This window comes from Odocoileus virginianus, chromosome 11 (genome assembly GCF_023699985.2).
Source record: "Odocoileus virginianus isolate 20LAN1187 ecotype Illinois chromosome 11, Ovbor_1.2, whole genome shotgun sequence".
Lineage (NCBI taxonomy): Eukaryota > Metazoa > Chordata > Mammalia > Artiodactyla > Cervidae > Odocoileus > Odocoileus virginianus.
This window is the reverse complement of record NC_069684.1, coordinates 36,830,765-36,858,539: the sequence shown is the minus strand read 5'-3', so window position 1 is coordinate 36,858,539 and position 27,775 is coordinate 36,830,765. Positions and strand designations below refer to the sequence as shown.

Here is a 27,775-nt window from a genome sequence, read left to right as displayed (position 1 = left end):
TCATAGATTGTTTTGAAATCCAGAATCAGACCAAGAGAGTTTAGGATATATATTCAATTTTATAGTATTCTTTCTCCTGTAAAGACCAAACAGAGATGGGACCCAGTCCCTGTTCTGGAGAGAAAGGGCTGTTTCTTCTCCAGAGCAGACCAGATGTCACATGCCCTTGACGTGACTGGTTTCCCACCCCTCAGCCCTGCCCTCACAGCTGTGCTCTACGACCTGAGCCGTCAGATTCCACAGCTGAAAAAGGACATCCAAGACGGGCTCCTGAAGATGCTGTCCCTGGTCCTTATGCACAAACCCCTCCGGCACCCAGGCATGCCCAAGGGCCTGGCCCATCAGCTGGCTTCCCCTGGCCTCACGACCCTCCCTGAGGCCAGTGATGTGGGCAGCATCACCCTTGCTCTCCGAACTCTCGGCAGTTTTGAATTTGAAGGTAAGAAATGGTGGTGACTCTTGCCAAGAGAGTCAGTGACACTGGGAGCCTGGAGAACAGACTGAGGGTGCCTAGAATCTCTGGCTCTTGCTTGGATCCAGGAGATAGGGTGGCTGATTCTGCAGTAGCTCATCCTTCCTATATCCTTTCTGTATGTTGTTAATTCCTATCGTTTGTTTCTTTGTCTCATACAAAGACAGGAAAAGTGGGTAGGGGGTACAAATATTTTGAAGAATAGTATGCATTAGTCCAAAGAGCCAATGCTACACAGAGGTGGACTCTGAACCTTCTTACCTCCCTGTAGCTGAGATGGTGTTTAATGCTTTAAAATGTATAAGCAGGGCTTGGGGTGTTTTCATTACTATGGCTGTATGATTTCCAAGAGTACTGTACTGTGCAGTTCAGTTTGGAATTCCAAGCCGCAGAAAAACCCACGTTAACGCCCTAGGGAGATATATTTCAGGAGAGAAAAATGCACACATAAATGAAATTTAAGATCACATAGGTGGTACTGGTCAAGACTACAGAGAAACAAGGAAGTACAAGAAGTCTAGATGTGCTGTCAGTACTTACAGCGTCCGTGATTTCCTGTTTCAGTTCCCCCAGTTACACTGATTAACACTCAGGATAATTTATTTCTAATGAATAGAAAGGAGTTACATTTAAACTCAGACTACATCAAACTCTCTCTTTGGTATTTGAATCTGGAAACTAAAATAGACAAGGTAAATTTGATCAAAAATGGTTTTTCTCTCTGGGAATATGAAAAACAGGGTCAGAATAAAACAAAATAATTCATTTTTTGAAGGAAATAAAAGATCAGGATGGAGGCAGGGAGGAACTGTCTTTTGTACATCTCCCAGTTCCTTCTCCATCTGCCTTTCTACCCATTGGAATCCCGTTTGTTACCTTTCTAAGAGAAGAGTTCTGGGTCAGTATCTTGCTGATCAATATCTTGTTGAAAATTAAATTAGTAGCCACTAAGTGGAAAATGCAGCCAGCGAGTTGCAGAGCTACTGTCCAAAGCAGCGGTGTTCATTCTGTCTTCTCTCTGCCCTTGTATCCAGGCCACTCTCTGACCCAGTTTGTCCGCCACTGTGCGGATCACTTCCTGAACAGTGAGCACAAGGAGATCCGCATGGAGGCTGCCCGCACCTGCTCTCGCCTGCTCACGCCCTCTGTCCACCTCATCAGTGGCCACGCTCATGTGGTCAGCCAGACTGCAGTGCAAGTGGTGGCCGATGTGCTCAGCAAACTGCTCGTGGTTGGGATAACGGATCCTGGTAAAGTTTGAGATGCAGGCAGTTTAGGGAAGTGTTAGGTGCCAGGTGCAGTTAGAAGTATCCAGTTTTCTTGCATGGCCCTTCTGGAATCCTTCAGCCTCAACAAACTGATGTCCAGCTCCTTTTCTGGCAAGGCGTTAGGTTTGGCCATGCCAGCCTATTGTTTAAGATAATCAGCCTTAAACTGTCATCTTTGTCCTTTCAGTAGAGAAAGAAAATGACAAGTTCAGTGAGACGAGGGTGTCTGGAGTCCTCTCTCTAGGCTGATGGCAGTGGAGGCAGACCCGGGAAAGGACTGGAGGGATGAAGGAGTGGAGACACTGAAAGGCTCACTTGCTCTTGCAGACCCCGACATCCGCTACTGTGTCTTGGCATCCCTGGACGAGCGCTTTGACGCACACCTGGCCCAGGCGGAGAACCTGCAGGCCCTGTTCGTGGCTCTGAATGACCAGGTGTTTGAGATCCGGGAGCTGGCCATCTGCACTGTGGGCCGACTCAGCAGCATGAACCCAGCCTTCGTCATGCCCTTCCTGCGTAAGATGCTCATCCAGGTAAGGGTGTGACGGCCACCCCTCGAGGCGGTGGGGAGGGCACACTCCTATGAGCACTGTTTGGAGAAAAAGAGGAGGAAGGGGAAGAAGGGTTGAGACTCCTGGTAGAAGCCACATTTGGTACCAAGAGTCCACATGTTTTCCCAGCTTGGTAATTGTGGTTCAAGTGCTTATCACCTCATAGGCCTGTTGTCGGTGTGACTACAGGAGGCCTCCTAGGCCCAGGCTGACCTCTCATGCAGCTCTTCTTTTTCCTGGTAAGTCACCAGCAAATCCATTTCTTGCTGCTCTTTTCTGCATCTGCTGCAGAGGGTGTCAGTCAGCCTAGTGCCTCCCTATCCTCCCCCTCCTAATTCTCCCTCTGATGCCAGGCTGGGCACAGAGGCTGAGCACCCGAGAGGTCCCTGCTCTGTTTCTCATTATCACTGCCCCTGTGGTCCCTGGCTCCCTGGCTGTCTTTCCTCAATAATGCCAGATACCAGGCTCAGCTGATTGGACTAGAGCCTCAGGTTGACCTTGCTGCTCGAACTCCTGAAACCTGTTCCCTGGTTTTTGTCTTCATCTACCTGAATAAGTTCTCCAGTCACCTTGTGAGCAGTGCTTGGGGTCCAGTCCTGCCTGCCTTGCATTACTTCCACCCACCTCTCTGGGTCTCAGCATGGCTTACTTGGTCATTTTCCGTCCCTTCACTCCATCCTGTCCCTACCTCACCCTCAGCTTCGTGACCCTCCCCATGGTTTGTTTTGAAGTAAATAAATGCTTCTAACAAATAAAGCACTTAAACATAGAAAATTATAAATATATGTAACTTTTACCCTGAAGAAATATCATTTATTCACAATTTATCATAATTAAAGTGACAGTGAATAAAGTTATCAGTGAACAAATAAATAGTATATTGGCACTTATGCTTTTAGCTTACTGGTTTATTTCTTAACTGCCGGCCTGTGTTAGGGGTGCCTATCATTTTAAGTCTTTTTGAAATAAGTAAAGTTTGGGGAAGGAAAAGAAATCATTGTTGAGCCTGCCAGCTCAAACTGTACTAAGTCAGTCCAGAAAATTGGGATTATTAAAGCAATACTCTAGGAGGAAACATTAACTTGGGGACTCCTCTTCTGGGTAGCTGAGTTAACAAGAGCTTTGTTTCTCACTTTTCCCACTGTGCAGAGGTTTCCTTCTGGCAACTTCAGCTCTCCAGAAGTTTGTCTATATTAAGTTGTTTATGTCTGTGTCCCCAGGAGCATAACATGCTGATTTGCTGGTGTTTTCATCAGGTTGGTTAGATCACACATGTTATCTCTGTTCATTAAGATTCAAGGGGATCCTGTTGGTATGATCCCTGTTTAGGTTTATCTAGAGGTGCCCGGAACCACTGCTGAGTTTCAGTATTTCTTTCTTCAACATCATCAGTCTTTGATTCCATTGTTATTATTTATAGCCACTCTGAGTGATTTGCTGACTGGAATCTGCAAAGGTTTTTTTTCAGAGAGCCCTTCCATTAGTCTTTATTTTTGCAGAACCCTGTTCACAGTGAGCCCTGTGTTTTCTCAGTCTGCTATGACTGTCTACACTGTTAAATGCTATGTTTCACAGAGGACCAAGGGGCCGTGATGGAGAAAGGGCTGGTTTCAGGCAGTTTTTCCTCTTGTCACTGCTGTCTCCAGGACTGTTCTGTGAGCTGCAGAGATGACCTTGCTTGTGGAGTATCCCCAATTCTGGTTCCTTCCTCTAGTCCCCACCTCATTCTTCCTTCAGACACACAGCACCTGTTGAGTTTCCTCTGCCATAGAGAGCCTTTCTTACCTACAGATTCTGACAGAGCTGGAGCACAGTGGCATTGGAAGAATCAAGGAGCAGAGTGCCCGCATGCTGGGCCACCTGGTCTCCAACGCCCCGCGGCTCATCCGCCCCTACATGGAGCCTATTCTGAAGGTAATCTGCAGCAGACAGAGATGGGTACTATCTCTCCAGGCCATCTTGGGACAAAGGGAGTGTTTCGTTGTTCACTGGTACACTGAACAAAGTAGATCATTTCTTTGGTCCCACACTCAGGGACAAGAGCCGCATCAAGCCCCCGAAGCTCAAGAATACCAAGAATTTCACCAATTGCAGGAAAGAGCTCTCCTCCTGATGTAGTGTTTCAAGCACATCATCAATTACCAAATGTGCTTGGTGAGGAGAAAATAGCAGCATAAAGTAGCTCCCCCAAAGTGAAGAAATAATTGAGCTTTAAAATCTGAGGCAGTGGGACTTCCCTGGTGGTCCAGTGTCTAAGACTTTGCATGCCCAGTCCAGGAGGTACAGGTTCGATCCCTGGTCAGGTAGCTAAGATCCCATATGCCACAGGACACAGGCAAAAATATATATTTATCCGAGACAACCTTCAAATCTGAATATGTTAAGAGTCATGTGAAGTGTGTCACAACCTATGTGAATCTGGGTACATGGTCACACAGATGCAGTTTAGAAAAGGCATGGGAAACATTTGTAAATCATGGCACTTCCCAGCTCCCTCCCAGCTCCCTCCTACTCCTTCCTGTATACAGTATAGAGAAAGGAGAATTCACATTCCAGAGGAACCATGGATTCATAAAGCCGGAGAAGTAATTTATCTGTGTCTGAGATGGTCTCTGGGGTGAACTTTACTTATGTGAAAAGAAGTTTCCTAGTCAACTCTCACCAGCATTCATTTTCTTGTACCTTCTTTCCATAGGCTTTAATTTTGAAACTGAAAGATCCAGACCCTGATCCAAACCCAGGTGTGATCAATAATGTCTTGGCTACGATAGGAGAATTGGCTCAGGTAAGGTGACAACTGTTTTTTTCCATAGGAGGGGACAAATGTGATTATACCTCTGATGAGGTCAGAATACTTCTTAATGCCATAATTTCTAATGCTGTCTGCCACCTCCTTTTCATTTTGTAGGTTAGTGGCCTCGAAATGAGGAAATGGGTTGATGAACTTTTTATTATCATCATGGACATGCTCCAAGACTCCTCTCTGCTGGCCAAAAGGCAGGTGAGTAACACTGCTTCCTCTTTGAACAGGACAGGCCCATGAGCCCAGGGACCTCTGTCACCTTAGTGTCTCTAAACAGTGGCTAACACATAGTGGGTTCTCGGAAACAGTTGTTGACTTAATAAAAAGAAGAAAGACTTGGAACCTGAATTAGCTGTCATCCTGACCCAGAGTTGCTGTCAGTGTTAGAGCTAACCAGTGCCATTTCCTCTAGACAAAAAAAAAAAAGAATTACAGATCATCCGTCAGAGCTCCAGCCCCATAAAAAGGAAAAAGAGTGCCTTGGCCTCTGGCTATGGAGGCCAACAGAGCTCCAGCCCACCCTCCCCAGCCCTGGTTTCACTTTGGTCATTGAGATCATTAGGTGCCTAGACTAAAAGTAAGACCAACCTTAATTTCCTTTTGGGTCAGGCTCCTATCAGTCATCCATGGTGAGAAGGACTGTGTACTTCCTTTGAGAAAGGCAGGACTGCTCTTTACCTTTGATCCAGCGATGGTTGTATTGGTTTGTAGCCTTGTGTTTATGTCCCAGCTCTCAGGATTTGTGTCTATGGTTAGTGTCTTCACTGTTAATTCTTTTCTTGTAATAGCCTTTAACTCTTTGTTATAACCATTTAACAAAGACTATGAAGTATGTTTTCTTTTCTCTCTTACTGGCTCTATGAGTCATGTGATCTTTTTCCTGTCCAGGTGGCTCTGTGGACCCTGGGGCAGTTGGTGGCTAGCACTGGCTACGTGGTTGAGCCCTACAGGAAGTACCCCACGTTGCTGGAGGTGCTGCTGAACTTCCTGAAGACTGAACAGAACCAGGGTACACGGCGGGAGGTAGGAAGCTTGTCAGACTTCGTCTTTACAGACTTGCTGGAAGAGTGGAGAGAGTGGGAGATGTTTGCGGCATTAATGCACTCCAGCGGTGTTGATGAGACTTCCTCTCCCTTTCCGTTTTGTCCCTGCAGCTGGGAACGGGACAGGAGTGTCCTTGACACTGTTTTGTTGTAGTCAGGTGCTGTGATGAATGTTTTCCTTTTCCCTCTCCCCTTCTCACGCAGGCAATCCGCGTGTTGGGGCTCCTAGGGGCGTTGGATCCCTACAAGCACAAAGTGAACATTGGCATGATCGACCAGTCCCGGGACGCTTCTGCCGTCAGCCTGTCAGAGTCCAAGTCAAGTCAGGATTCTTGTAAGTTGAGGGGACCTGTGAGTGGCTTGCCAAGTGCTCGCCTCACAAAGCCCTCACTGGCCATGTTTAGAAAGAGCCTGGTGCTGGATAACTATGAAATAATCCCTCACTGATTCACTTGGTGACTTTTGAGTGGAATGTCAGTAGTTTCCTCTTGAATCATAGGAAGGGCGCTGTGTCTAGAGTCTCCCTGTTTGCCGAGGTTCTTTGTTAAGGGTTAACAAACTATGTCTGCTCACTTTTTGTGCTGATGAGAAAGAGGTGAATTTTCACCCCATCACCTTTGTTCATCTGTCGTTCTTTGTTAGTGCCTGTTTGATGTTTTCTCTTCCCATGGCACCCAAGGAGGAAGAGGGCAGAGCTGACTCTTCCAGTTTTAATTGATAGGGAAATCTGATGCAAGGCTTACAGGGCATAGAAAAGCTAGTAGCAGTCCGAATCCAGGGCTCTTTTTCCATCAAGTGGTCTGGCCCTGGAGTTCTTTGCCTTTAGATAAGTAGCCTGAGAGATTGGGTAGGGCCTGGGGATGCTGGCAGGTTTTCTAGACTTAACCCACTGTCCATCAGGCAGACTTATCTGAAAGTAGGAAAGTTACAGTGGCTTCCCCAACCAGTTCAGCAAAATAAAATAAATAAGTAAGTAAATAAAATAATTTGGTTTTGAACTCTGTGGATGGGCTCCTTCTGCTTTCAGTTGTTCTTCTATATATTAGAGAAGTGTGCCTGTGATGGTATCCTGTCAGACCCGCGGCTGTCAAGCAGAGCCTGAGCCATGTCCTCCAGGCGTTCCTCCACCCTCAGCACTGTGTCACCCCGTCTCTCAGATGTTCTGCTTCTCAGTGTCATTATTGTGCTGCTAAACACCCCTTCCCGCACCCTCCATACCCTCCTCCACCCCCAGTCCTTGAGATCCTTGTTGTTCAGGTCAGGTAGCATTTGTTGCTAACTCGGCTGAATTCCCCAGGGGAACCAAGCAACTGCTGAACAGATGTTTGCCTAATTTAATCCCCCTTACTTTCATTTGGGGGAGTAATTATTTTTATTGATGGTTTCAGCTACGAAGTTGTGAATTGGAATGATAAGAAGCTAAATTAAACACAGCAATTTAAAGCAAACTGATCATGTACTGTTTTAGGCTTTCATAGTTTAGATAACAGACAAGCCAAAAACTGTGTGTCCTTCATGGTGAGAGCTTATTCATTGGTTCCTAATATACTCTGTATTCCCAGTGCTGTTAGAATGTGGCAGGGAGAGAGATACGAATGCTAATGAGTGTCTGGAGGATTTTTGTTTGTTGTTAACCGTGCTTTGTCCACAGTCAGAGTCGCGTGTAGCTCATGACCCTCGTCGCTGTTTGGTCCTAGCTGACTACAGCACCAGTGAGATGCTGGTCAACATGGGGAACCTGCCTCTAGACGAGTTTTACCCGGCCGTGTCCATGGTGGCCCTGATGCGCATCTTCCGAGACCAGTCCCTCTCTCACCACCACACCATGGTCGTCCAGGCCATCACCTTCATCTTCAAGTCCCTGGGGCTCAAGTGCGTGCAGTTCCTGCCCCAGGTCATGCCCACATTCCTGAATGTCATTCGGGTTTGTGACGGGGCCATCCGGGAAGTAAGTGCCTAAACCCCTGACCCTTGTTGCTCCCTGCCCAGTGCCTGAGTGGAAGGTCCGTCTGCGCCTTGGCTTCCTTATAGTGCATTCTGCTTGCTATTACTTCCCCGAGCTTCTGACGCCTAGGCATGCAGGATTCATCAGCTCAGCCCGGTTTCCTGTCATATCATTCAAAATGGCTAAAAGATGAGTGGCTGGTGGGACGGGACAGCATTGTTATTCTCAGTAATCTAGTGTTCAGCCCAGTAATCTGATGGAACATCCACAGTGGATTTCTGATTTCTTCTTCATGACTAGATTTAAGTCAGACACTTGTGGGAATACTCCAGAGGTGCAGTTGCAGTACTTCTTATTGGGTGTGGTAGTGTCAGTTTGTCCTGTTATTGTTGGTCCTAAGTTTGAGCATGTGGTAAGGTTGGTGTCCATCAGATCTCTCCATGTAAAGTTACCTATTTCCCTCAGTCATCAGTAGAGTGTGGGATGATAACTTTGAGACTGTGTGACTGTCCTGTTCCCCGGCTACCTTTCACCCAGTGATTTTAGCCTCCATTGAGGATCCTTGCTGAAATCAGTTATCATACTGTTTGTAAAGTAATGACTTTAGTTCTTTCATTCCTTCTGCTTCTAATAGCTGGCATTTTTCTGTAAAGAATAGTTTTCCCCTTTCCCTTCCTCTTTCTCTTGGTCTTTTTCTTTCTCTAAACCATAGAGGACACACCGTGGTTCTGTGATTACCATACCTGTACCACTACCTATGGCAAACCTACTGAATACAGTTCAAGGTGGCTTTGCAGTTCCTACTGTTCTTAGAATATATTCCACAAGGGTATACAGTCAGCGTACTGCCTTTAAAAGATATTGGAAGTAATTAGTTTTCCTTCTCTGATCATATGGTCAACTTGATGTACATTCAGAGGAGATAGTATGTTTTTTAGAAAATGTATTTTCTAACTTTGCTTCTGGAGTGTACAAGTGCAGTTTATTTTTACGTAATCAACCTCATTGATTTCTTACTAATTCTAATAAGTTACCTGTGTATTTTCCCAGGTTTTCACTCTAGATAATCATATAGTCTGCAGAAAATAAAAAGCAGTTTGGCTTTTTTGTTTTAGTCTGTAAAGCTGTTGTTACTTTTCTTTACTGTATTCCTAGGACCTTCACTATAGTGTTGATTAGATTGTAATAGAGGAAACCTTTAATCTTGTTCCTGATGTAATGAGACTGCAGTTAAGATTTCATCAATAAACATAATGTTTGCTGTAGGTTTTTGACAGGTACCTTTTTAAAGGTTATGAATGTTCCCTTACGGTATTATTTGCTAAAGAGTTTCTATCATGAATAGGTATTAGCTTTATCAAATGCCTTTTTTTAAAATCTTGTGATAATCATTTGGTTTTTTTTCTTTTAATATATTAACATGTTGAATTACACTGATACATGTTTTAATGCTGAAATACCCTTGATATCTTGTGTCAAAATCATCTTGGTTATGATATTTTTTTAATGCATTGATTTCCTATCTAATATGTAATTTAGAATTTTTACATCTGTGTTCCTGAGAGGAATTGACCTATAATTTTTTTCAACCACAGTTTCGAAGATCTGTTTAACTTTTCTGTTTCTTCTTAAGACAATTTGAGTGACATTTTTCTAAGAAAGTATTTGTTTCATCTGAATAATAAAATCTATTGGTATGAAGTTGTTCACTATTTTATATTTTAATTTCTTGGTAGAGGTTTGTCATAGTATTTTTCTTTTTTAAAGAACCAATTTTTGCCTTTGTTTCTCTTCTTTTTTAAAAAATTTGAAATTTATGTGTATTATTTTTTGGCTGCCCTGGATCTTAGTTTCAGCATGAGGGATCTAGTTACAACATAGGAATGCTTAATTGTGTCATGTGGGATCTAGTTCCCTGACCAACGATCAAACCTGGGTCCTCTGCATTGGGAGTCTTAGTCATTAGACTATCAGGGAAGTCCCATGTTTCTCTTCTCTCTTATATCTTTGTTTCTGTTTCATTAATCTACTCTTTACTATTACTTTCCTCCTAATTTCTTATTTCTGCTTTTAAAAAGAATTATTAGATATTAGTTTCTTGATGGTTGATCTCTCTCCTTGTCTAAATGTAATCTGTTAAGGCTGTAAATGTAACTCTAAGTTAAATTAGAAGTGGATATTTTAATTTGGATATTAAATGTAGCTGCTGCATTCCAAACTTTATTGAGGTGAAATTTACATGCCATAAAAATTTATCCTTCTTATGTCCTTCTTACATGTAAAATCCAATGATTTTTAGTATATTTACAGAGTTGCAACATCACTACAATCTAATTTTAGAAAATTCCCATAACCCCAGAGAGAAACCTTCTGCCTGTTTGCAGCCATTTTCCATTCCTATCCCAACCCTAGGCAACCATTTACCTACTTTCTGTCTCTGTAGATTTGCCTTTTCTGGACATTTCATAGAATTAGAAGCATACACAGTTTTTTGAGATTCATCTGTGTTGTTCAGATTGTTCATTCCTTTTTTTATTGCTGAATAATAATGCATTTTCATTACTGTTCAAAAGTAAGTATTTTCTAATTTTTGTTATGACTTCTTTCATCATCAAGTTAGTTAGAAGTGGGTATTTTAATTTGCAAATGTAGGATTTTAAATTTCTTTCTTGGATATCGGTTTCTAACTCAATTGCTTTGGGTTTATGATTCTTTGATGTGTGCCGAAACTGCCTTAATCATCTAATGCTTGGTTTTCAGCAAACATTTCCTTTGCACTTGGGAATAGAGTGTATTTGCTAATGTTAGGCACAAGATTTTACATACGTTATTAGATTTGAACTTGTATTTGAATTTTTTATATCATTATTAATATTTGTTTGCTTAATCTATCAAGTACTAAGAGAAGTGAGATAAAAATTCTCTTTTATAAGGATAGATTTATAAATTTCTCATAGTGTAGTTAATTTGGGGATTATATTATTAGGTGCATACACATTTTAAATCATCATATCTTCCTGGTAAGCTGAATCTTTTGTCATTTTACAGACCCTTTTTGTCTTTGACAATACCTTGAGATTTGTTTTGCCTTATGTTAATTTAGTTAATACCAGCTTTTTTTGGAGATGCGTGTCTTTTCTTATCTTTTTACTTTTGACTGTCTTGTGACTTTTTGCTTCAGGTTGCTTGGTATTTCATAATAATGTATATAATAATATAGCTAGATTAACTTTTTAATCTATTGGAAAATCTCTGTCTTTCAAGTGGTACATTCAGTCTAGTTACATTTATCGTGATTGCTGATAAATTTAGGTTGATACCCACCATCTTACGTAGCATGTTATTTTTGTCCTACCTTGTGTATTTTCTTTCATTTCTTTTCGGGGCTTGATTGAGCTTTCATTTTCTTATCTCTTGCCCTCTATTTTGTAGTGGAATGTTTTAACCATAAACAAAAAGTAGACAACTTATATTATTAAATTCTCATACTCATCAACAATTATAAGTATCTTATCAATTTGGTTTTATCTTATCACCTGCCCCCCTCCCACCCTAGACACACTCACACACTCACACACACTTTTTTTCTGGGGCATTTTAAAGCAAATTCCAGATAAAATAATATTTCACCATTCAATTCTCCCCTCTCCATATAACCACAGTTACAACACCTACAAAATTAATGAATTGATGAAATTCTTTAATGTAATCTAATACCAGTTCTTCTTCAGATATCCTTGTCTGTCTTAAAATTTTCTTTTCATATTTGGCTTATTTAAATCAGAATCCCAATAACATGGCACTTGGGTGATACATCTAATTCTCTTTCTATATCTTCTCCTTTTCCCCTCACTTTTTTTCTTTTCATTCTGTGTATTTGTGGAAGAAACCAGGTCATTTGTCCTATAGAATTTTCCATTCTGGATTTGCCTGTTTGTATTGTCAAGATGTCTTTTAATTTTTCTTGTAGACTGGTAATATTTAGAGGATTGATTATTTTGAGGTTTTATTCTTTCGGCAAGAAATACTTCATAGGTGGTACCATATACTTCCTATTTGGGCATTTAGTAAACAGATATTTTCTAAATGATCCACTTCTAGTGATGTGCAGGATAACCAGAGGATTCAGGTGGTGTGATTCTGCATTCTTCATCAGTCTTTATCTCAATCACTTTAGTGTTTATGGATTATTGTTTCCTAGAACTGTTATTTGAATAACAGTTGCAAAGTGGTGATTTTCTAATTCTGTTATTCCTTCTGGATTTATTAGTTAGAAATCATCTATTAAAAGCTTTATGTCATCAACAGTTTTGTCAATTTAAAGGATAGTTCATTCAGGAAGGGCAGAACAGACACAGGCTTCTTTCCTTTTATCGCTTTTTCAGAATAATGAAGCAGGTCCCTGACAACCTCTCAAAGGTGACCCAGGCAACCCCCTCAACCCCTCGACTTTTTTGGAATATCATTGCCATGCATGGATTTATGCATTGAAGACAGTCTTCTTTTAATGATCTAGTTATTTCAATCTACCTGGCTTTGTGTTCTTTTTAAACTGCCCAGTGATCTTAGTCTTTGATCACTTTCTTTCTTACCGGCAAAAAAAAAAAAAAAGATACTTCAGACTTACACTTCAGCCTGGGCATGGCCACTTCCAAGGACCTGTGGTTTCTTCAAGTAAGAGATGGAACACAGAGACAGCAGTTTGTATGCTAGGATGCTCCTTGCTGCTGCTGTGTCATTGTTTCTAGGCCTTCTCAATGAACAGAACTAGAAATATGTAGTTTTTAAAAAGGAAAAATAATCCATACCTTAATGCTGATATTTCAAATTTAAGATTAAAGAGTTGTTTTTTACTTCTTTAACTTTATATTGTATCTCTTTTCTGTTATACTGAAAATCTTGATTCCTTTGTTCTGAGATCTGTAAGTACTTGTTTTATCTTGAAGAATATGTATTTTGTATACATATAAACTGTAAATGACCAAGTGTTAACTATGATTACTGAGTGCGGGTCAAGGTCTTTTGCAATTTGTTTTTGTTTTGAAGATGTGTCCTATTGGGAATATACACCAAAATACTGTATTCAGAGTCACTTGAAATAATCCTTTGGGCGATATGAAACCAACTTGGTTTATAGTTAAATTCATTTATTCCTATTTACTTTCAGTTTTTAGAAATTTCTTGTGAGTTTTTCTAAATAACTTTCACTCTAGTTTTGTAAAACATTAGCACAGTTGCAAAGTCAAAACTGTAAGAGGAGAGATTGATATATTCAGCAAAGACTAGCTTCTCTCCCCATTCTCATACCTTGTTTCTTCTTTCCTCTGTCACCCACCATTGCTGTAGCAAATTACCACCAGCTAGCAGCTTGAAACGACACAGACTGACTGTCTTCCGGGTCTTTGGGTCCTAAGTCTGACGGGGATCACACTGAACTGCAGTCAGGGAGCCCTTGTGGCTGTGTTCCTTCCTGGAGACTCTGGGGGAACCCCTTTCCTTGCCTTTTCTGGCTTCTAGAGGCTGCCTGCCTTCCTTGGCCTCCTCCTTGCTTCTTCAAAGTCAGCAACACTGTATCTCTTTGACTCTTCTTTTGCCCTCAAGTCTTTCTGAACATAACAGGTAAAGGTTCTCTGCTTTTAAGGACTCCTGTAATTAGATTGGGCCCACCCTGACAATCTCTGTATCTCAGGGCCCTGACCCCCTAATCACATCCTCCAAAGCCCCCCTTGTCATGTAAAGTAGTTTATTCACAGGTCTAGGAATTAGGATTTGGAAGTCTTTGGGGTGCTATAATTCTGCCTACGCTTCCCCCTAAGGTAACCAGCTTTTCCAGTTTTTAAATTTTATGTTTTCACTGTTTATTATTGAAAATATGAGAAAATATTTGTCTGCTACCTCCTTTCTTCAGAAGGTAACATAATATAAACCTTCGGAACCTTGCTTTTTTCCCCGCTTTACAACAGCATAGCCTGGAATTCACACCATAGCAGTGTATTGAGAAATGCCTTCATTCCTTTAGAGACACATGGGACTTCATTGTGTCCCATAGCTATTTGACCAGTCCCTGCTGATGACTGTTTGTATTTTTTCCAGTCTTTGGTATTTAAAATAATCCCGCAATGAAAAGCTTTGTGTATACATCGTTTTCACCTCTGTTTCTTCTTGTTTAAATGGCTTCACTTTTTACATTTAGATCTTTGAGCTCTTTGGTATATGTCCCAGTGTACAGATTGAGAAATGGGTCCAAATTTATCTTTTTCACCCATAAAATTTGACTTGCATATCTTATTTAACAAAGTCTAAAATTAATCATTATATCTATCCTTTTCACTGAACAATATACAGAACTTGGGATGACTGCTCAAAGTACCTCCCTTCCCTCTTATATTATGTAGTATCACTTTTTTTAACACCTAATTAAGCATTACTATATTATTTTATGCAAACAATATTTGTTTATCCACATTAGCCACTTCATTTCTTCTCCCATCTCAGAACTTCCTCCTAGGGTCATTTTTGTTCTAAGGCAGATACCTTTTCTGAGCATCCATTGAAGTAAATGCTGTTTTTGTTTATCTGAAAAAAAATCTTTATTTCACCCTCTTTTAAAACCTTTTTTTAGCTGAGAATACGATTCTGGGTTCTCCTTCAGCTGTAGACGTTATCCCACTTTTTTCTGACTACTTTTGTTGCTCTTGAGAAATTATCATTCCTTTGCATTTCATCTCCCTTTCCTCTGTGACTGTTTCAGATCTTCTCATTGTTTTTGTTGTCCTGGGGTTTCAGGACTGCAAATCTGCATTTGCATTTCTCTTTTTTACCTTGTTGGGAATTGTGGACTCTCTGAATATGAAGATTCCATCCTTTTATTTTTTCCTTTCAGAATTTGATTCAATATTTGGGGCATCTCACTTTCTCCTTCATGTCTCTTAGTTTCTTATTGTGTAGTTCATCTTTGTCTCTCAGAGATGCATTCTGAATGTGTCTTCACATCCATTTTCTCTTCACTGATTCTTTAACCATGTCTTTGATCTGTCATTGAGTTTTAATTTCTATTACATTTTATAATTTCTAAAGTCATCCTGGGTTCTTTCAAACATGCTTAATATTTTTATAGTACTTTGTTCCTAACTCATTTTTTAAAATGCTCATTCTTATTCCTTTAAGCATTTTAAGTAGGTCTGTTTTATATTCTCTGTCCACTAATTCCAGAGAAGCCTGGAGTGCTCCAGTCCATGGGGTCGCAAAGAGTCGGACACAACTGAGTGACTGAATTGAACTGAATTCCAGTATATATAGGATTTTCAATGGGTCTAATTCTGTTGTTTATTGTTTTTGCCAAGTCATGCTGGCAGCAAGCCTGTAAGTCTGTTCTTGTATGTTTTTACAACTTTGGATCATGCATCATATTCAGCTGGGCTCCCCCTGGAGCAGCAATACTGTAATATATGCTCTGAACTTGCATCTCTTCAGCGAGGGTTTGCATTTGCTTCTACCACGTGGTCCAGGAGAACTGAAGTTAGATTCTTGGCTTAGAGTTTCTCAGGCCACACAGGTAGTTAAAAGTTATCCTCTAAACTCATCATGTGAGTGTGGCCTGAAATTACACACTTTTAGGAAGACTTTTTCTTCTATCTCAACCTCACATGAAGACTGACAGATTGTCTCCTTTTGCCAGTGGGCAGTTTGGGGGGTGGAGGGCTTCACCATTTTTCTTAATATGTAACTTTTTGAAGGTTTGGCTTTATGTGAAAGGTTTCAGTGTTTCTCATCTTTTATACATTATTTTTAGGCTTTTCATAGCAAGGGGACCTGGGAGGGCATCTCAAAGTGAAAGTGGTAGTCATTCAGTCGTGTCCAACTCTTTGTGACCCCATGGACTGCAGCTCACCAGGCTCCTCTGTCCGTAAACTCTCCAGGCAAGAATACTGGAATGGATTGCCATTCCCTTCTCCAGGGGATCTTCCTGACCCAGAGATCGAACTGGGGTCTCCTGCGTTGCAGGTGAACTCTTTACCATCTGAGCCACCAGGAAAGTATTTTCAGGAACAAAACTATGTGTTCTTTTAAAATACTAATAGTCATGAGGAAAAAGAGAAAAAAGCTTGTGAAAGAATCTAAGGGAGAAGAAATGAGGTGGTTGCTTGGGCTCCCTGCCTGGGGCTGATGGGCCCGCCTATTTATATCCTGTGAATCAGCCACTGGAGAGGCTACCGCTGGACACCTCATGGAAAATGGCAGCATGATCAGGATGCATTTGTCTTGAAGTTTCCCCTGATCTCCCTGCCATCTGCAATGTCCTGCTTTTCCTCCAGCTTAGACTTTCTACCTCCTCTCATGTTGCGCATCACACAAATTTAACTCAAGAACCATTGTATTTTAGAGTCTCCTGTCCCTTGATCTCTGTAATGTACTATAGGGACCATTTCACAGAAACTGTCAGCAGCGGTTCTATGAGGAGTTGCCCAGGAGTTAGGAAGGGATAGTTCCCCTGAGTCAAGCCTGTGTCCCACGTGGAACCGGGTTCTAACCCCCTTAGAATCCACTGGTGTTGTTGAACTTGGAGAATTAGTCCATACTCTCTCTGAGCCCAGTCCTATATTGAAGAGGCCTGTCAATCTCACTTCTTTAGGTAATGAGTTCTGTAGGCCCATTACTTACTATTTGAAGCACTTTTTATTTTATGTTTGAAACTTACCCAAGTTTTAAAACGTGGATAAGGGTGGAAATATATATGTATGAAATTATCCTTGTTAGTGGAGGGCAGCAAAGGCAGAGAGCTATAAAAATTGGGGGCATGGGTTTAGAGTATAATTTTCTGCTTGATATTGACATGGAGCACTATCTAAGGATCATAACAAAATAAAAACTATGCCTTGAAGACATCTTAAACCTGGAAAGAGCTGGGATTTCTCTTACCAAAGCTGTCCTTACTCCTAACTTTATTTCATGAATGGCGTCTCTTGACAGTGGCAAGATACCAGCTTAAATAGAATCTCCTTATCCCATCCCACCCTCAATTTGCTTGCTGTTTTGGTTTACAATGTCTTAGAGACACAATTAGCTAATTAATTAAGACCTAATTAATTGAGTTAATTAACACAAATGAATCATTATGCCCATAATGGTTAGATGTATTTGTTTTAGAAAGTAAGTGGTAGTGAATTAAGACAGACAAAATAAGCAAAATAATACATTTACAGTTAATTAACTTTATTAAATTAATAAAAGATACATATATGGTTAATTAAAAATTTCATGTCCTTTATTACGCTTTTAGTAATCCTTCACCAGTAAATGATGTTAGCTGGGCTTTTAACAGTATTTGTGTCCCTGTTCTAGTGCTTTCCAGGTATCAGCACATTTAACTCTTAGACCAGGCCTATGAGATAAGAACTGTTATCTCCCATTTTCCCACTGAAGAGGCTGAGTGCAGAGAAGTTAAATGAAGGTCACAAAGCTAGTATGTAACAGAAATGGCTCAGAACAGCTAGTCTGGCCTCAAAGCCCCTGCTGAGCAGAAACTGGCTCACCTGGCAAGTAAAGCCTCTGACAGTTGTTTCAGCTCCCACCACCATTCTCGCCGATGGTTTTAAATTTCGTTCTTTAAAACTTATTCTCAGCAGATAGGGTGGTATAGAAGCCACTTCCACGGTTGTCTTTATTGGTTCACATGGACCCTGGGTAGGCCTGGGAGTTGCATATCCTTTGTGGTGTCAACTTGCCGACCTCGTCTCTGTTTCAGTTTCTGTTCCAGCAGCTGGGAATGTTGGTGTCCTTTGTGAAGAGCCACATCAGACCTTACATGGATGAGATAGTCACACTCATGAGAGTGAGTAGAAATGAATGCTTTGGCCTGTTCCTTGGGGTTTGGGTCCGGGAGCGTCTGGAAGCAGGTTTGGATGATATGGATATGTTTCTTATGGGTCGTCATAGAGCTGTTACAACCTGAGGATGGAAAGTGGAACATGGTATCCCAGCGGATCATGAAGGGGTGGAGGGGCCATGGCTACAGGGTCCCAGGTACAAGAGTTCAAGGTGTGAAGTCTGAGGAGAAATCCTGAAGTAATTGTTCTGCCAGAAATAGACTTGAGTTCCTTACCTCACACACAGCAGAGCAATTTCACTTTAATATCACAGCATGCTTCACTATTCCCACAAAAGCCCTTTTCCTTACTGCCTATAAAACCATGGCCTTAAGAGAGGACTGGAGATTGAGCCTTCCTTGGGCCATTAAATACGATGGACTCTTGTCAGACTCTGAGGAGGAAGGTGATGCTTTCCCCTGCTGCCCTCTCCAGCCTGACTGCCGCCTTCTGACTGCAGTCACCTCTGAGAGGGGGCTCGCATCCCAGATGCTGTGATGTGCCTTAAGCAGGCGCACAGGACTCCCCATTGACAGTAGTATCGTTTTTCTGTTTTGAAGTGGGAGAGGCTGCGTCTCTGTTGGGGAGGTTGCTTTGCAGAGATGGCTGTGTCCTAAAAAAATTGGAAGACACTTCTTCTAGTAATTTTTCTTCTTCTATACCAGCCCTTTGTAGTCAGCTTGAAGGAGACTGCAGGACTAAAATCAAAATGACTGGCTTCAAAAATGGAACTTCCCCCAAAATGAGTCCTCAGAACCAAATAACTCCTATATGTATAAATAAGTGAAAGCAGCAGGAAGTTGAAGAGCCTGTCGGATGGAATTAGGGAAGTGGGGTGTGGCACAGGAGGAATCAGTGTGCTCTTGGGTCAAAGCTGAAGTAATCTGTGACTTGCTTCCCAAAAAAGACTTCCAGCCAAAGCACAGGGGTTTGGGGCAGGGAGCCTTACACCTGCCAAATGCAGCTTTCATTCCCTTCAGGATAGAGAACGTGCAACAGGGCTCTTGCCTTGGCTCTCGATCCAGTGTGCTTTAGTAAGCTCCCTGCAGCCCAGGGAGAGCTAGGGCTTTGTGAACAGTGATCCAGCCGACATCCCTGGCTTCTTTGAGGTAGGGGAAACCCCTTGTGAGGAGCCCCGGTAGTCCTCCAGTGGAGAGGAGGAGGAGTAGTAGTGTGTACGTGCTCAGTCATGCTGGACACTTTTTGAGCCCAAGGACTGCAGCCTGCCAGGCTCCTCTGTCTGTGGGATTTCCCAGGCAAAAATACTGGAGTGGGTTACCATTTCCTTCTCCACGGATCTTCCCAACCCAATGATTGAACCCGCATCTCTTGCATTGGCAGGCCCACTAAGCCACTTAGACTTCTTTTAAAGCCTTTCACCCAAAGGAGTTGTCTTTTCGTTGTTGTTGTTGTTGGCTTCTACTCTGATATAAATGGAAGCCCAACAGGCTTCCCTGGTGGCTCCGTGGTAAAGAATCCACCTGCCAAGCAGGAGACTAAGGTTCAATCCCTGGGTCCAGAAGATCCCCTGGAGAAGGAAATGGCAGCCCACTCCAGTATTATTGCCTGGGAAATCCCATGGACAGAGGAACCTGACAGGCTGCAGTCCATGGGGTCACCAAAGAGTTGGACATGACTTAGCAAAACCAAGAGTACTAATATGCATATGTTGCCATCATTAAGTCTCCTGCTCTAGAGGTTTTTAAATAAGGCACTAGGCAACTATCTTTCTGAATTGATTTGAAGTGATAGCTTTCCCTGGAATGAGAGATTAGACCAACTTGCTTTGTAGTACTAAGACAGGATCTGGAGCCAGTTGACCAGGTTTCATTTTAGTAACTTAATGTGGGATATAATTGGATGAATGTAGAAAAATACTCTTTGTGGCACTCTCTTGGCCTGAAAATGGTTTGGGACCGATGTTAGATGCTATTGAGTGAAGTCTGTATCCAGAAAGAGCAGGAAATCTTATAAACACTAGAGTCGCCCTCTGGCAGAGCCCAGGTGGCACCCAGAGCAGAGCCAGCCTAGACAACTAGTGAGCTCCTGGAGCACTGCAGAGCTGGTGGTCCGTTCATTCTGTAAACGGGTTTGGGTAGCTGGAGTATGCCAGGCGTTCTGCTGGATTCAGGGAGACAGATGGATCAGCAGGTTTCATACCCTTAACTAGCCTACAGTTGAATAGAGGGAGGATGGCAAAAAAATAATTAAATATTGCAGGTGATAGAAAGAGGAGAGCAGAGGGACCCACAGTGGATGATGGAAGGAGACAGGAAAGGCTTCTGAGTAGAAATGAGACTTGAGTCAGGTCTGGAAAGACAGATGGGGCTTAGCTGAACAAGAGGTGGGATCTAAGCAGAGAGCAGCATGAGTGAAGCACAGAAGATGAAAGTAGTCTGGTGCTTTCAGGGAGATGCAGATGAGTTGTTTACTGTGATGTGGGATACAGGAGGACCTGGGGAGCGGAGGACAGGGAAGGGGTTCCGTGGGGCAGACCATGCTCACTGCATTTCTGCTTCTTTTTAGCTGTCTCAGTTCCTTGGTTCCTATTTCAACAGAAGGGCCTGACTTTGCTCCTCTGTCTTCCCCCTTCCTAGGAATTCTGGGTCATGAATACCTCCATCCAGAGCACAATCATTCTCCTCATTGAGCAGATTGTGGTAGCCCTCGGGGGTGAATTTAAGCTCTACCTGCCTCAGCTGATTCCACACATGCTTCGTGTCTTCATGCATGACAATAGCTCAGGCCGCATCGTCTCCATCAAGGTACGTATCCCAGGGCATCCTCTAGAGAGATTTCCAGAGTCCATCAGAGTCCCCAGTTGGTCATCTAAGAGACGAGACCCTGTTCTGAGTGACATGGTGGTGCTCAGCCTAAAAGACTGAGTCTAGGGAATACTCCAGTACCTGAAGTGTACAGTGTGCAGCTTATACAGTGTTTCTGATCCTCTCTTGATTATCTTTATGTTTTGTCTCCTTTAATGGGATAATCTTGGTAAATGTTTATGGCAGAGCAATTTTCTCTATTATCCAGCCACTGATTCCTTACAATTGAAGTAAGCTCAGAGAAAGCAAAGTAACATATAAGCAAAACAATATGAGGGGAGACTGTGCTACCAAGAGAATGTAATTCCAAGTCACTCATTAAAGTCTGTTCGGAGTCCCTCCAAAATTTGGAATTGCCTTACCACTGCCACCTTTCGTGTACTTAGGGACTCGTTCCCTGACTGTTTTTGTTCATCGTCATGCCTCTGCTCCTTTTTGCAGTTGCTGGCTGCAATCCAGCTGTTTGGTGCCAACCTGGACGACTATCTGCATTTGTTGCTGCCCCCGATCGTGAAGTTATTTGATGCCCCCGAAGCCCCATTGCCTTCTCGAAAGTGAGCACCTGCCCTCTAGGACTAATAGTCATCAAGCTAATTAACTGTTAAAATGTCTTGTTGAAAATGTCCTTTTCCTAAGTCCCCGGGCCATCTTTCTTTTTTGTTGTCATTTTTTTGTTGTCATTTTAAGTTAGTCCAGAAATGTACTGCCATTAGTTAGTCCAGAAGTGTACCAGGCTTATGGAAATCTTAACTGTCCCCATCCCACTGCAGAGTGTGTTGGCTCTGTGCACCCAAAATAACGTCAGAAGCCGTTCCTTCCCATTAGGTGCCGATTGTTAGGGTAGCCCTCAGTTGTTTCTCTTACTCTGGGCTGTGTGTCAGCAGATACTGTATCTCAGCGATTGTTGTAGGGCTGCGCTAGAGACTGTGGACCGTCTGACGGAGTCTTTGGATTTCACGGACTATGCCTCTCGGATCATTCATCCGATTGTGCGCACACTGGACCAGAGCCCAGAACTCCGTTCCACAGCCATGGACACATTGTCTTCACTCGTCTTTCAGCTGGGAAAGAAGGTGAGGTGGGACACACATGCCCTTGTGCCTTAGTGAACTCCTCCACTTGTCAGTCTATAGGCCTCAACCACTGGCAGAAAGAGGGGAATCATTTATGCCCTTTTCCCCTTCATTCAGCAAGTGTTTATTGAGCCACCTCTGTGGGCTGAGTGCTGTTCTGGAGACGATGCAGTGAACAGAATGATGTCCCACAGAGCTCATATTCCAGTGAAGCAAAGCTCTGAGACATCACTTATCTCGTGAGGGTGACAGGTGGGGAGAGACGCTGGGAGGAGGTGAGGAAGACCACTCTGATGAGGTGATATTTCAGTAGAGACCTAAGTAACGGAAAGGCCCAGGCCCAGGGAGCTGGCTGCAGGCACAAGGAAGAGCAAAGGCACAGGTTCCAGAAGGCAGAACCTGAAGGGAGGGGACAGCCGGAGAGTAGTGACTTCAGTGGGGGAGCAGGGGAAAGGGCTTAGAAAGGTCATGGAGACCCTTGTGAGGGCCGGGCTGGCGATGGGCCCACTGGAAGCTACGTATTGTGACCAGTGGTTCTCAGAATGTGATTCCCTGACAGGCAGCATCAGTATCTACACAGCTGAGTGCCATTAGAGCTGCAGGTCCCCGAGGACCTGCCAAGCCAGAGCTCTGACTGTGAGCACAGCAGTCTCTGGTTTCATATGCCTTCCAGGTGATTCTGATGCCCACTAGAATTTGTACATCATTGTTACAGGCCATTATAAGTACTTTGGCTTTTACTCTGAGCAACACTGAAAGTCTTTGGAGAGATTGAGCACAGGAATGCTATGATCTGACCTAACATTTTTAAATGATGGCTCTTAGTGCTGTGTGGAAGAATAGACTGGGCCAAGAGTGGAAGCAGAGAGGCCATTACAGTAAAAACCGGTTGCAGTGACCCAGATGGAAGATGGTGGGCGTGAGGATCATAGCCCAGGGGCCAGAAAGTGATTCTCCTGCAACCACAGAGCTCGTCCCAAACCCCAAAGTAATAGCTGTAATGAGGCAGTGCTAATAATCTTTTCTCTCTTTCCCACTCTCCAAAGTAATGATTTCTGATCTGTTTGCTCTCCTCTTGCAGTACCAAATTTTCATTCCAATGGTGAACAAAGTTCTGGTGAGACACCGAATTAACCATCAGCGCTATGATGTCCTCATCTGCAGGATTGTCAAGGTGAGCTGTGCTTCGTTTCTACTCTCAAGCCTCCTCGTCGTCTTTCTTAACTGGTTTTCTTAGCAATGGGAGTATATATAGCTTTTTAGCTCTGTACTGTGCTATGCTGAGTTAAGTCGGTTCAGTTGTGTCCAACTGTTTGCAACCCTATGGACTGTAACCCACCAGGCACCTCTGTCCATGGGATTCTCCAGGCAAGAACACTGGAGTGGGTTACCACGCCCTCCTCCAGGGTATCTTCCTGACCCAAGGATCGAACCCAAGTCTCCTGAGGCTCCTGCATTGTGGGCAGATTCTTTACCTCTGAGCCACTGGGGAAGCCCTTTAGCTCTGAACTAGGGATTGGCAAGCTTTTGTCAAGATAGTGCATTTTTTCAACTTTGCAGGCTCGATGGTCTCTGATGAAACTACTTAGCTCTGCCACAGCCACCTGGAAGCAGCCATAGGCATACATAAGCACATGAGCCAGGTTGCATTCCAGTAAAACTATTCATGAACACCAAAATATGATTCTGTAATAATTTTCATGTGTTGCAGAATATCAATCTTTCAGTTATTTTTTCAGTCATTAAAAAAGTGTAGAAACCAGCCTTAGCCCTTAGGCCTGACAAAAACAGGCAGCAAGCAGCTCCTTGCTGCCCCAGCTCTTCATCATATTTATTGCCCACATGCCAGTTGCATGCTCACACTCCTAAGTCAGTGCTTGTCAGCAGCCAGGACTGACCAACGCAGGCTGGTCTCAGTGCAGAATACAGCCCATTCATGATTCATTATGTCTGTTCCTGGAATCGTACCTAAATCCTGGCTCTTCCAAAAGGTGGGACCCGCCTGAGGTTTAAGGGTGTTTTCTAACCTGGAGCAGCTCTTGGAGTCGCAGGTGTTCTGTAAACTCTGGTTGCAGGGGTATACCCTGGCTGATGAGGAGGAAGACCCGCTGATTTACCAGCATCGAATGCTGAGGAGTGGCCAAGGTGATGCCTTAGCCAGTGGACCAGTGGAAACGGGGCCCATGAAGAAACTGCACGTCAGCACCATCAACCTCCAAAAGGCAAGTCCATTGTGTCCTGGGGGGACTTGGAAAGGAGAGCCCTGCTCTTGTCACTTGTTCAAAACTTTCAGTTATTGCCATCTTCTGCCTAAAATAACCAAATCCAGGCATTTTTCTGAAAATCTAGATACCATGAACTTAGGTTATTTTGTCTCTCTCCAAGTATCTGAATTATACAGTTTTTTAATATAAGGAAAGTAAAGAACAAGATGTCCTTTTATGTTCCCTTGGAGCTTTGACAGTGGAACTTATTTTTTTTAATAATTGTATTTAATTATTTTATTTTTGGCTGTGCTGGTCTTTGTTACTGTGTGGGCTTTTCTCTAGGTGCTCCTCTCTAGTTGTGGGTCATAGTCTTCTCATTGCAGTGGCTTCTCCTGTTGTGGAACACGGGCTGTAGGGCATGTGAGCTCAGTAGTGCAGCTCTTGAGTTCTAAAGCATAGGCTCCATAGTTGTGGTGCATGGGCTTAGTTGCTCCACAGCACATGGGATCTTTTCGGATTGGGGATCAAACCTGTGTTTCCTGCATTGGCAGGTGGATTCTTTACCACTGAGCCACCAGGGAAACCCAGTAGAATTTGTTGCAGTTTGCATTCCCTTTTTTTACATGAATAGAACACAGCCAGTCAGCCTTGTAGTTAGCACTGAGACTGATGCAGCCTCTTTAAAGCAGTCCTTCACAAACTTCTCAGACTCATTGGGCTTAACCACATGCTGGGGGACTTGTTAAAATGCTTGTTCTGATTCAGGCTCAAGCTCAGGCCTTGATAATCTCCATTTCTAACAAGCTCCCAGGTAATGGCTGATGTCAGTGGTCCATGGGACCACACTTTGAGTAGCAGGGGTTTAGATCTATGCAGGTTAGTACTGGATTCTCTGTGCTGACCAAAGCCTGGGCTAAAACCAGCTTCTCATCACGTATGCTACCAGCGATCCACTTACAAATAGGCAGTTTCAAAGCATCTCTGATGGATCTAAACAGCATAATCATATATTTCACTGACTTTTAAATAAATTTCAGGTTGCTTATTTTCCACATTTTGCATCAGTCTTTAGTACTTCTGGCTACTGAAAGCAGCTCCCAGTTTGGATTTCAACGTAGTTTTCTTTCCTTTATTACCAGTTGAGCCAAGGCAGCTGCACTTCTGTGTAGCAGCAGATAGAGGTAAAGAACTGGCCAGAGCTGGTCCCAGCTGACTTGGTCTCTTGGCCAAGCCCATAACGATTTGCACACAGACCTGTGTGCATGTGCTCACACACAGCTTTTGAACACTGGCCTTTATTCCTGACATCAGCCTTTACTCACATAGGCAGCTGCAAAGTAACCACTGCTGAGAAAAGTATGATGATTTAAGATGAAAGTGGTAAAATACCCCTGGATCGGGAGTGATGTTGCTCTCCTGTGTGTGTTTTGTAACTGCTAGTCCCAGACCTCAGGAGGAGAAAGATCATCAACACCTGGCGTTCCCAAGTGGTTGCTGAGGCCACCATGCTAACACCTCACCCTTGAGGGAGGGGCTGGACAAGGAGGCCAGATGCATGTTTCCACCCAGATATTTTCAACCTGCCTTGGTGCAGAATGTCCTTCCAGCCAGGCAGCTGTCCACCCTGCTTTAGGGCTTTGTTTTCTTTTCTTTAGGAAATACCCCAGTGGTCTAGTTTGCTTCCAGGAAGTTTTGCTTTTTACCGAGGATTTGGAAAAAGTAAGCATAACCTTTGCCAAAGGAAAAAGAAGCTATCTTAGTTTGTTTCACCTGAAAGAATAGGTCAAGTTCAAAAACTCTAAACAAAGTTCTCCACAGCTAATGCTGAGATTCATTTCATCTAAAAGTAAATTGTGCTTGTACATATTCATGTGATGTTAACTAGGGATTAGTATATTTGTCAGTTTTAACCAGCTTTCAAAATAATAATTTGCCACCTCAGTCACCCTTCTATTGGCTATGCTAAAAGAGAATTTACATAGTACAGAAAACATAAAAACCATTTATACATACCTCTAGCCTGCCTCCAAGATTTTCAGCTGCTTCCCTATCTTATGGTAATTGATTCGGGCTTCCCTTCTAAATAAATAAGCTGGCGTTCCATCAGCGTGCAACAGTGTTACCAGATGAGGCAGTCAGCAGAGGGTGGATGATGAGAGGAAACTGACTGGAGTTTCAACAGTTGCTGTAAAACCCAGAGAATTGAGAGTTGATTATGTTTTAAATTACAAAGCAGTGGGGAAAGGCCATTGTGAGGCACATATCCTGTTTGATAGATTGTGCAGTTGTTCACTAAGCCAAAATTTTTGGAGAGCTATTTGCTACCATTTATCAAATGGTACCAATGTTAATGATCACAATAACCACCGTCTGCATTTGTTGAGCACTTCCCATGTGTCAGGCACTGTTGTGAGCACTTTATATGTGTTGATTAATTTAATCTTCACAGTAACCATGTGAGTTCAGTGCTATCATTACCATCCCTCTCTTATGATGTGGACATTGAGACACTGAAAGGTTAAGAAATTTACCCGATGTCAGCCAGTAGATGGTGGAGCCAAGGATATGATCCAGGTATGACTCCAGAGACCAGTCTCTCAACCACTGTGCTGCATTGTCTTCGCCTCACCCAAACTCAACCTCACATCTTTAGAGGGCAAAAGATGTTAGTACTACTTCAGTGTATACGACTGACTTTTAAGTACCTTATAATATAGTGCTGCTATGCAGAGACTCACTGTGTAGGCTGGAAACCAGCAATCTGTGAATTGAAAAGGACTTGATGTTCGCATTTCATTCCACAGAATAAGGTCTAAAAGTCTTTGGCATCTAGTGTCACTCTTCTTTCTAGTTCAGGAATTCTCATTGTGTCAGTGAGAATCCACATAAATTTTTAAGCTGTCTTTTACAGTATCTCTACTTCAGTTTTTAATGTACAGTAATAGTTTATGTACTGTCACTTATTGGTAACTCATCAAAAGCTACAGCAGACTTCTGTTTCATCCCAGGGAGGTGATGGGTTGGGTCATTGGTGGTCAGGTGATGTAGCACACACAGGTCTCTTTCACTCCCTGGATGACTTCCCTTGAGAACTTCTGCTCTAACTTATCTGATCCTCCCTTCGTTTAGGGAGGATCAACCTGTCTGTTCTGCCAAAAAAATCTTTTAAGAATATATTTTAGAAGTTAGAGATTTGGTAGTTAGGGCTAGGCCAATTCAGAGAGAAGTCATTTTGATAATAAGAGCAAGAATGTTTTGCTCATTATTCCAGCTAGACCCTTTAGATGCATTTTTCCTGGATGAGGAAGACTGAAGACTCAGATGCCACATACAAGTAGTTTTCCCAGAGTTTCTTCAGCAGCTGAATGGCAGGGTCAGGGGTCCAGCCAGGTGTTTCTGACTTCAGAGTAGCAGGCACTCACACATAGAGCACTAACTTGTGCTAAGTGCTGTGCAAAGTCCGTTACACGTATTAACTTAGTTAATCCTTAAAACACCCTCTGAGGTGGGGACTGTTATCCACACTTTACAGAGGAGGAAACTGAGGCACAGAAAAGTAACTTGCCCAAGACCAGGCACCCAATACATTACATAACTGGAATTTGAATTCAAGTTGCCGAGCTCCACAGAGTGTGGCTGCTGGCCAGTACCCTTTATTACCCAGCCCCAGGGCCTGAGTCTTTCCATCCACCTCCCTAAGCTGCCCCTGCTAGTAACTCTTG

The 27,775-nt window shown here is 42.9% G+C and overlaps 1 protein-coding gene across 1 annotated transcript in view; it reads left to right on the top strand.

Annotated features, from left to right (window-relative positions):
* The window catches only part of MTOR (mechanistic target of rapamycin kinase), a 119,009-nt gene that overhangs the window by 15,135 nt on the left and 76,099 nt on the right, over nucleotides 1–27,775 (top strand). Inside the window, exons 11-25 of the mRNA XM_070474281.1 lie at nucleotides 195–439; nucleotides 1,507–1,722; nucleotides 2,068–2,273; nucleotides 4,083–4,205; nucleotides 4,987–5,076; nucleotides 5,200–5,292; nucleotides 5,983–6,117; nucleotides 6,342–6,471; nucleotides 7,835–8,085; nucleotides 17,828–17,914; nucleotides 20,546–20,713; nucleotides 21,215–21,327; nucleotides 21,684–21,846; nucleotides 22,928–23,020; nucleotides 23,922–24,068. Coding sequence (XP_070330382.1) covers nucleotides 195–439; nucleotides 1,507–1,722; nucleotides 2,068–2,273; nucleotides 4,083–4,205; nucleotides 4,987–5,076; nucleotides 5,200–5,292; nucleotides 5,983–6,117; nucleotides 6,342–6,471; nucleotides 7,835–8,085; nucleotides 17,828–17,914; nucleotides 20,546–20,713; nucleotides 21,215–21,327; nucleotides 21,684–21,846; nucleotides 22,928–23,020; nucleotides 23,922–24,068 — 2,260 coding nt within the window. The remainder of the gene's footprint in view (nucleotides 1–194; nucleotides 440–1,506; nucleotides 1,723–2,067; nucleotides 2,274–4,082; nucleotides 4,206–4,986; nucleotides 5,077–5,199; nucleotides 5,293–5,982; nucleotides 6,118–6,341; nucleotides 6,472–7,834; nucleotides 8,086–17,827; nucleotides 17,915–20,545; nucleotides 20,714–21,214; nucleotides 21,328–21,683; nucleotides 21,847–22,927; nucleotides 23,021–23,921; nucleotides 24,069–27,775) is intronic.